The sequence below is a fragment of the Acanthochromis polyacanthus genome, chromosome 8 (genome assembly GCF_021347895.1).
Source record: "Acanthochromis polyacanthus isolate Apoly-LR-REF ecotype Palm Island chromosome 8, KAUST_Apoly_ChrSc, whole genome shotgun sequence".
In the NCBI taxonomy this organism is placed as follows: domain Eukaryota; kingdom Metazoa; phylum Chordata; class Actinopteri; family Pomacentridae; genus Acanthochromis; species Acanthochromis polyacanthus.
In genome coordinates, this window is record NC_067120.1 from 31,033,631 (window position 1) to 31,044,276 (window position 10,646).

General features: G+C 37.2%; 1 protein-coding gene across 2 annotated transcripts in view; it reads left to right on the top strand.

The window, feature by feature from the left end:
* ripor1 (RHO family interacting cell polarization regulator 1) overlaps positions 1–10,069 on the top strand; it is a 61,844-nt gene extending 51,775 nt beyond the window's left edge. For both annotated transcript variants that reach the window (XM_022198623.2, XM_022198622.2), the window contains exons 19-24: positions 1,197–1,346; positions 1,424–1,582; positions 1,688–1,884; positions 2,431–2,514; positions 2,736–2,826; positions 5,251–10,069. In XM_022198623.2, coding sequence (XP_022054315.2) covers positions 1,197–1,346; positions 1,424–1,582; positions 1,688–1,884; positions 2,431–2,514; positions 2,736–2,826; positions 5,251–5,348 — 779 coding nt within the window. In that variant the 3' untranslated portion in view covers positions 5,349–10,069. The remainder of the gene's footprint in view (positions 1–1,196; positions 1,347–1,423; positions 1,583–1,687; positions 1,885–2,430; positions 2,515–2,735; positions 2,827–5,250) is intronic.
* Positions 10,070–10,646: the final 577 nt, after the last annotated feature.

Here is a 10,646-nt window from a genome sequence, read left to right on the forward strand (position 1 = left end):
TGACAAAAAATGAGACAAACGATACAAAAGAGGCAAAAAATTTGAGAGAAAAGTTACAAAGCGACAAGAAAATGGACCAACGACAAAAACGAGATTAAAAAATGACACACATGAGACCAAAATGATAAAGGGAGAAACAAAATGTCAAAAAAAATTAGACAAACAACACAAGCGAGACAAATAGGAAACACAAAATGACAAAAACATGAGACAAATGACAAAAGTGAAACAGCAACAAAAAAAGACAAAATATCACAAAAATGAGACACAAAATGACAAAAGAACAATGAGCAACCTAGCATTTAACTTTATGATCAAACCAATTTTGGTCTAGAAATTATTTTAAATGTATTGTTTTACAAATTTACAATTTGCAGTTAATGTCTTCTCTGTCATTTTTACTCTTTATAAACTCGTCCCACGGGACAGAGTTGGGCTGGTTTTGACCCACGGACCGCATGTTTGACTTAGCTCCTACGTCCACCAAGGCTAATTTGTCTAAATGTGCTATTACTATAAGAAGATGTTATAAATTTTCTGTAAATGTTCAGAAGTTTCAAAAATATACATTTGGGTGAACAATTAGGTCATCATGATAGACAATTATCTATACAGAGAATACTTGATCTTTGTAAAGTGATGAATTTTGCATCATTTTAAGCAACCCAGACCATGGAGTTGGAGTTATTTATCATTGCTGTAGCAACACTTGTCTTTAAGTGAAAATGCCAAATGAGTTGACACATCCTTGAAATGTTATGCTTTTAAGTCAACTCTGCTTTGTCACAGTCAAAATGAATCTTCACAAAGCGGTTTTCATCTCATGTTAAACAATGTTTGCTAGAAAGTTTGAATTTGTTGGTTAGGCATCTTTTGTCTGCATGATGTAGACTGGTTTTAGTGTCTCTGTTGTCAAGTCTCAGTCAGCAAAAGGTTATTTCTTTGTTCGTAACACTGTGTGGGAAAATCACTAAGAGATTCAGTAAATGCTAAGGAAGTTCTTTTTTTTTTCTAAGCTTCCAACCGCGTCATTAGCTTTGAAAAAACTATCAAGTGCACCTTTGTGTTGAGATGTTTCTCACACAAGGTCAAAAATTAAGTTCTTGCTCAAACAAAAAAGAAAAATGTTATTAAACATAAGAGTAATTTCTTCTGCTGCTTTTTCTCTGTGATGTCCTATTTTCTCCCTATTACAGTGATACCACAGCTGGGTCAGTGTCCAAGTGCTGTGTCACTATGGCAACAGTGTGTGGAGCATGGCAGCCTATACAGTGTCCCTGCTGACAGTTTCCTGGCCACACTGTCCACAGTCTACTCCAGCATACTGCCTGAGAGGGCCGACACAGGTACAACAAGAGCAGTGTGTGTGCAGTACATGTTAGTGTGTGTGCCGTAGTTAACACTTGTGTGCCTGTTTGTCCAGTGTTCTTTTCCCTGGTTGAGCGTATCCTAGATCAGAGGTTACCAAGGAGAGGCAGCAACAGAGACAGAGTGATGGTGACATTGTTCCAGCTATGGAGTTATCTTGAGTCCAATTGCATTAATGACATGGAATCACACATCACTGAGCTGGCAGAAGAGGGTACGTACATGTACACACACACAGATACAAAACGTAACTAAATAAATGCAGAAAAAACTTCTGATTTGTGACAATAACTATAAATAATCTGCCTGTGTCTCCTAGTGTGGTTGGTGCAGAGCCTGGCATCGTATGATCAGGATGTGATCGTCCACGCTCTGCGCCGTCCTGCAGAGTGCAGCCTGAAGAGAGAAGGTCTCCACGCTGTGGCCAAATTACTGAAAGACCCACGGGGCAAAGTGTTAGCCTCTGCAAGCTCTGTACTGAGAAGCCTGGTTGCTCAGCCCAGACAGAGAGAGCAGGTGAGAGTACACAGTATGCATCAAACAACCATAGTTTAACCAAATTAGTACAAAGAACATATCTTGTTAATTCATTACAAAATTGAATTGAAGAATTTTGAGATACTGAGAGTGTCAGTTGGGGGAAATTTGGTATTCATTGTTGGTATTTGTTTTTCATAAATGATTAGAGTAGCATTTTGATGATATTTGAATATTTTAGTGTGACAAAATCAATTATAACAAAATGGGCAACATGTAATTAGGATATGTAGTTAATGCAGCATTTTACAATGTAATTCTGACATGGTTTCTAAACTTTATAAATGCACAATTTTTTCTTGTCTACACTGACATTACCTAATATCAACATGTACTGCATGTAGCCGAGTGTTAAGATTGGCTTTAATCATAAGGCATTCGTTGTGCAAACATATTACATCAGTGCTAAAAGTAAAGCAGGCCTTCATTATCAGGTCAGTGAGTACATGTTACCGCGCAAGTCAGCAATTTTGTACTTTGTGTATTAGAAATGATAAACACGATGTAGTTTGTCTTCCTCCCCAGGCTTTGGTCAGCTGTCTGGAGCTCCTAGAAGATGAGAGCGTGGACACCAGAGTCTGTGGCTGCAAGGCCCTAGCATGTCTCAAGGTACAAACTGATGCAAAATTTGTGCACCTATATGAAGCTCCTCCATCATGTCAAAATACTGTTTTTAGGCCAATATGGATCTAATTTATAGCATGAAAGTGGTAAAATGTGAGCCCTTGTCAGAAGAATCTTATGTATGTGTGTATGCGTCTTGTTTGTACTTTATAATACAGTATTTCTCTGTCATACTGACCACTGTATTCCATCCATTGTTATTCCAGGCCAAAGAAAGCATCGATCAGTTAGTGTATCTTTGCCGGACAGACAAGGAGGAAGTCCGAGAGGCTGCCAAACAAACACTGCTTGTGCTTGGTAATAATAACCTTCATATTACTTTGAGTAGAACAGCAAGACAACTCATCTCTGTCAAGTTGGACAGAAGTAACAGCGATTAGAATAAATGGATGTTATCATCCTACTACCTGTTTATAAGTATTTAAAGGAAAAGAATAACACAGCAATGTGGAGCTTGCATCTCAGGCTTTATGGCATCAAATTTCTTATTTACGGAAGATTAAGGGGTATATGTTGTTTTATTCTAACCTGATTGTTGTATTTTATTTTTGTTCTGCCAAGGAAAGCGGCAGAGTTTTGTGATGATCGCTGTATGTCTGTTTGTCTGTTAGCATTACTCAAAAACGAATCAATGGATTTGGATGAAATTTTCAGGAAAGATCAGAAATGACACAAGGTCCAAGTGATTAGACTTTGGCAGTGATGCAGCTTATAGTCTGGATCCGCTGATTTGCTAAAGATTTCTGTATCATTACGAGATAGCAGCACAGCGTCACTGTAACTATGACAACAAGTGAACACTACGTCAGCTGCCTACTGATGATCACATGATCGCGATCCCACTACAAATCCACTGCTGTGGACTTATTATTGAAACTTATGGAAATGATAGAAGGAACAGTTGATTAAATTGTGGGCATGCTTCCGAGTTGCATCAATTCCCACCACCCACTACATATTTAGGTCATGCAATTCAGTATCTGTACATAATGTACACATCCATAACACACACCTGTGCTCACCTCAAGGTAATTTTTTATGAAAGATTTCATCCTTCGGAAATGATACAATGACTGAGCAGCCTTGGCGGTGCACTGCGCGCTCTGAGTGCTTTCGTTGTTGTCAGTTGTGATAACTTTTTATACTTAACACGTAACGCTGGTTTCGATACACTGAATTGTTTTAAATCCTGAGCAGTCGTTATACAATCTGAAAACTCCGAATAAAACTTACAGTAACACATTTTGTAGTAATGACGCAGTAATGAATCTGAAAACAAATATTACATGGATTGGAGCACCTAATAATGTGCTAATTTAGAGAAGAGTGAGAATGTGGGTGTTATAATCAGTTGGCAGGTACAGTAGAAAATGTCATAGCAGCTGGTTTCAGCAGTTTCAGTGCAAAACCAAAAAAATGTTGATAGAATATGAGGATAAACTGGTCAACGTAACCCTCATCAGTGCACCCAGGGTCCATGCAGACCCCAGGGGTATAAAAATGTCTTTTTTTTTTAACTGTAAGTTGGATTTTTCTGTCCTTTTAAGTCGTTGTCACCCCCATGGTTTCCATCACATACACCAAAGCTTACTTGATTCCAAACAGGTTTGTGGTATATTTATATAGAAAAATCATTTGGAGTCCATGGGGACCCCAGCTTGACCCCAGCTGGACTCTGCATCTTATAATTATGTATGTTTGTGTTATGTTGCTCTTGTGACTGTTTCAGTTCCATTGTGTTTCATCTCAGTTCAGGAGTTCTTATACTGATATTGTAAACAATACACTTCAGTAAACATCAATAGTAATTTCATTGTTTCTTTCGTCTTTGTACCTATAGACGACGCATGCTTTAGGAAAATGTACATTGAGAGTATGTGGACAGGTACAGAAATGTGAAACAGATGAAATACTGTTGGGTTCCAGCTGGACCTCGAGTGTGCGGATGAAGTAGGTTTTGCCACGTGTACTGATGAGGGTTAAGGCTTGGTTTTTTTTCCACCAGTCATGTGTGACATGCTACTTAGAAGTTGACTTTAATTCTTGTTGTTGCTAACTTTTTGCAACACCTGACCTACTTGAAAGCTGCAACAGCACAATAGAAATGTATTTACAGCATCAGTCAGGGTATTTAATTGAATCATTAGTTAAGCTATTACATTATTATGTTTTATTACATTTTCAATCAACTTAATTTCAATATTTTCCAGTCAATGAATGCATTATTGGGTGCTACAAGGATAAAACACTGCTCTGATGGCTGCAAACCTTTTGAGTGTGCATAGCAATATTTCACGTTAGACTTTTCCATGTAATGTCTCTTGTTCAGCCCCCTCTTCGACCCTACAGAGGAATAAGCTGTGTTTAGATAATGGATAGATGTAAAGACATAACCGGATGACACTGGACGGGTTGATCCAAGCTTTGATGTGTTTTAGTGTACCCATATGCAACATGCTCATGTATCTACTCTAACTATGGTTTCTAAAGTATCGCTCATTTCTTTCATTAATTTCTTTTTCCATTCTTTCATACATTTGTGATAATGGACAAGAACTAAGTAAGATATAAGAAATCTAAACACCAACTTCTTGTTTTCTGCCGGTTGACTTTGTCTAACACAGATGTCTTTCCAGAGGATTAATGTATTTGTTAATTTCTTCATTCTTTCATTCACTTCTTCAATTTTTTTCTTGTTCTTCCATTCATTGTGTGGAGCAGGGGAGGAAGGGAAGATGGCCTACAGACATGTGGAGACGTCTCAGGACAGCCTACCGAGACTCTTTGCTCCTGGAAGCATGGCCAGCACAGCTTTCTAACACTGCACACACACACAGACACGTCTACACTGGATGGGAACAAAACACAGTTTGAATACCCCATTGCTACGACTAAAATGTGCAAAGACAGATCTAATATATGACCTACAGCACATGCACTGTCAAATATTTAAAATTAATAAGCTGCAAACACAAAGGTTTATTAAATGTGTGTTAACTACTGTTCAGAAAACCAATGGGTTGTAAATATGTTCAGAAGATTCTACCATGTCCCAGTACACAGACACATCACTCCAAAATAAGGCACGTTTAGAAAGCTATTGAAAGTTGCATTGTTAAATCATTTCCATTTCCATAGACTACTAAGGGTGAAAACTTTACAAAATGTAGCTTCTTGTATTTTTGATATCATTTGAATCTCTTGCAGACTAGTTTTGACTGGCTACATGATGAGCCAGAAGACATACAGAGAGTAAATATTCTATTTTCCACAGTTTTGCTACCCCTTCCATTACATTATACTGCTTTTCTCAAAAGATCCTGCTGTCACTAGTTTAGAGACAAAGGCTGGTGAAACAGTCCCGCTCCAGATGGACAGCCTGTTCTGCGAGTTGACATGGATGAAAACTGAGCATTAATAACAACTACTGGCCTTATTCTTGCAGTTCTGCTTCCACTACCGTTATATGCTCTTCTGCAGCTTGTTGATTAATTTTTTAATTTTTTTTGCCATTTACCTGTGGTCACCTGTATGCAGTACTTGAACCTAAGCTGTAGTTAAGACCACTGTAGGCAGTTTTGAGACAGCTAAGTCCACTGATATCAAATCAAGACCTCAAAAAATGAAACTGTAACCATTCCGTACTTTTTTAGCTGGTATAAATCTGCCTTAATGTTGCATTAACTTGCTCATCATTATTTTAAAAGCCACTCTTAGAAACAAATCAATTTTGAAATATTCTTGCACATTGCTCCTATTTAATTATGAAAGTGTCATGTCTGGCTACACTTGTATGCACTTACCTACATGTTTAAAATGAGGATGCTTGGTTGTTACATGGCAAAGACATAGTTTGGAAAATTAGCACTTGATTTAAAATGCAGTGACCTGAAGGAGAGGTGACAGTTGACTGACTCTGTTGCTCTAGCAAGAATAGTTAAAAATATGGGCCAAGTGCCCGACTTTGAGAAATAACCAAAAACATGTTTAAAGGTTGGAAGGATACTCAGACTCTACAGCTTTGACTTGCAACGCTGCAGAGCATGTAAGAGCAGCTGACTAAGATATGTAGAGGAAGTCATCAAGCCCACGATGCAGTGGTGTATGGAAACTGTGACTTTAACTTTCTTCATATATATTTCTTCTTTAATTGCTAGAACAACCACAAGATTGTTAGGACTGTGAACTTGCCCGGAGGTAAAAGAACAGAAAAACGGTGTACAATGCATTGTTAGGTCAGTATAAGCCTTCGGTGCACAGCAAATGCAATTTGTTCCAACATCGCCAAAGAAATGCAGAAACAAATTTGGAATTTGAAAGATCTTTTTTTTAGCGTAAATCTGTACTTGTTCTCACTGAGCTGACTCTGAGTCACATGACTGTGTGAGAGGCAAACCATAGGAAGCAAAGCGGGGAACGTTTTTTTCATTCTTCTGGTTAATGTAATGGGAAGAGATGGGTTCGATACGTCAGCGGAGCTGGAGTACTTCAGCTAATAGTTTTTTAAAAGAACTTGTAAGAGGTGAGCAGGTAGGGCTTCACTGTGCTGCTCAGGATGATGTATGGTGGCTGGTACAGAAAGGGGACCATGGATACTGTAGACCCAACAGCTCAAACAGCTGCAGTCCACAGCCAATAGAATATGACAGACCTACAGATATAATGAAAAAAACATATGCCTTTTTTTTTTTACCCCCCGATCTGCAACAGCCCTGCTACTTGTTAATTGACTGCAGAATGTCTTCTAAATCAGGCCTTTATATTTGATGATGTCAATGTTTCAGCCACCATAAAAAAGAATATCTAACACACTAGTTTGAGTTTTTTGACAACTTAAGTTGTTTCTGTATAGAGAATGATTTGAGCAATTCAGTGCCATTACTCTTTATGGTTCTAATTTGTATCTTATTTTTACTGAAATATATGTAACTATTTTCAGTATTCTGTGATTTTAAACAATATCAATTGAGCAGAGTCTCAATTCATCAGTCTATACTGTGTTTTATGTATCATTCTGCCAGAGGATTGTGTAGAGATAAAGTAGTCAGTCCAGGTCTGACATCACTTCACTTTCAATTTTACATTAATTTTAAAAAGAAGTTTCATTCATCTCTGTTGTTTAACTGTGACATCCCTCAATGTTTGAACCAAAATAATTATATTAGTGAATATGATTTCAGTTATAACTTGAGTGAATTTTTTGTAAACTTGCCCCAGACATGAGATCATAAATCAATAAAGGGCCATACATATGATGCCGTTTACTAGTGCTACCATAATACTGCTGCTGTCCTTTTCCTAAAGTAAGTACACTCTGTTTATTAAGTTCGCTTTGTACTTGCTCACCTTATATCTGCAAAATGAGTGTTTTATAATTATGACTTGGTATCTTAGAATTGAAAGATGAGTGTCTTGCACTGACGAACCAGTAAGTCACAATTGTAAGATCTGCAATTATGATGTGGCAACTTTGTATTACAAGGTTTCCCAATAATAGCAAAACAGGATTTCCTACTTTCATACTTGATCATGCTGTCATTTACAACATCTGAAACAATAATATACCAAAATCTAAATACAGAGCAGATATTCACTGCACAGATTACCAAAAACAATCAAATTTCACTTTTATGTAACTTGACATTCATACTCTGCACCTTAAAAACTGTACAATATCAAGTTATGTGTGTTTTTCATCAGTGGCAAGATTTCTAAAGAAGTGAACAGATTCACACAACATATTAAAAAAAATCCTGCAATCCTGCAACGACTTTGACCAGTGTCTGTGAAAATGCAAATGTGTCCAATATTCCTGTAGAGTTAGGGTTATATAGATGTGTTCCAGTGTCAGAATGTATGCTAATACTATGATAAAGACCAGATGTATCAGTGTTGACAGTGCTCTGCTCTGGCTGTAAAAAGAAAAGAAATGTATACTGACAGGAAGCACTCTGTAAGGGAAGGCAACTGTATTGACTGGGCTCTTGTGATGGCAGATTTTGTCACTTAGTCTTCCCCTATGGTTTCAGCTGACATAGCTCAAAACTGATAGACCAGTGACATATAGTTGAGGCATTCATCCCTCACTCACAATAAGTTCAGTAAGGGGACATCATAACCTCAATGTTTCCATTTATGACCACGTATCTGTAAAGCTATTGACACTTCCATCGGCTCTCTACTTTGTATTTGTCAAATGTTTGCATGCTAACACATTGAATGAAGTTGGTAATATTATACCTACTAAATGTCAGCATGTTAGCAAACTGTTGGTAGCATCAAGGTCCAACCGCTGCAGTGCCTTCGTCTTGTTCTTTTGTTGTGTGAGCTTTCATACCACTATCTCCAATCACTTTTAGCATAACACCAATTTCACCGACATCCTACAACATGCAGCAATTTAAGACTGACAAGTTTTAACACACTACTTTTTTTTTCCAGATGTGTGAACCTGGTCACATACCGTAAACAGTAGTTAGAATTAATGTTGAGTACGCCAAGGGGTTTTGTCTTCAACAGGAGGGATCATGTTCCTAATGTGTCTAATATTCCAATCATGTTTACGTCTCTTAAAATTACTTGGATGTTCTTAACATCACACAAGTGTACCAAGAAGCTGCTTCTTAGACCGTTCCGACAGACAAATCAAGATTAGCTGCGCTTAAAAGTATCTCTTCATCTTTGCAGAGATTTAGACCATGGTTCAAAACCTTTATTTGAACTCACCCTTTATGTGAATAAAAAGCAATGTATAAGATTAAATGTCAGAAATAGGAATTAAATCATCAAAACTTGGACAGACATAGTCGAAAGTAAGTTCTGAAATCTGAGGTTAAAGAATTCTAACCTTTTTACTCAATGAACTCAATGAGCTTAATCTCAGATTTTAGTACTCAGGTATTCATCTCAGAAGTATTTTTTCCACATAGCCCTAATTCTCTCATATGCATCACTGATGCATATTTATTGAAGTCAATAATTAATCATTCATGTACTATTGTGTGCTGAAAAGAACTCACATTTTTATATTATTTCCGCCATGAAAGGTAAGAAGAGATGAGAAAATGTAACAATTGTATAGTGTTTTCTTTTTGGATTTTTGCTATATAATATAATATAAAAAGAAACAGGATGCAGTGTTACTAGAATCATAATTTAGGACTGGTGTTATGTTGGGACTTCTTGTTTTATGTAGATGGAGACTACCACTGTATTCACTGTATTTACCACACCACTTCTATAGGACAAGACAAATTAGCACCTATACCTCTGCATTCATCGAAAATCTCACAGTTTTTAAGTGCCTCAAGGTGTGATAACAGATGCAATAAGACTTCGATGAGATACTTTAAGAATGAAGAACAGTGAAGCAGCGAAAAATCACTGCAACACAGTATATATATAAAAAAAATTCCCACAAGCTTGAGAATTGTGCAACTTTGGAAACTTGTTTTTTGTTTTGCTTTTTCTTTTCTAAAATGTATTTTCAGGCATTCCTGTGTCAAATATATGCAAACTATTAAAATATGTTTTAAAAGAAGTGTTTAATGTGCGATTCATTTTGACAATTAATTGAGGATCTGCTCATACACATGCAAAAAACATATTCTGGGTGAGACGCTTCGTGCACCTTCCTTAATTTACAATTTTTGAGATAGAATTTGATGACATTTAGTGAATGATTTTACCCAGAGAACACTGAATGACATGTGTGCTGCATTCAGGGCATGTACGGAAGTTTAGAAATCATTGAAGGCAAAGAACGCCTGTGACACCTCAGATGTTCGGGTAAATTCTGAGGATGATGACTTAAGTCATTACAATTATGCACAGAGTAGTAATTGATGAAGATACACAACTGTACATTCGACAATTTTGTGTTTTATAAAGGCAGTGAATAAGGTTTTAGGGGGTCTTAAATTTCTGGATTAGTTTTCATAAGTGGCGTATTCCTACTATGCAATGGCATTATTCCCACTTTCGAAATCGATTTTGATTTTTCTTTATTATCTCACAGTAAACCTCTTATATCCGAGGGTTGTGAAAGCATCCCTATCCTGAACAGCGTGATAAATGGGTTTCAATGTATTCCAACGGGGCGCCCCTCCTGGCCAATC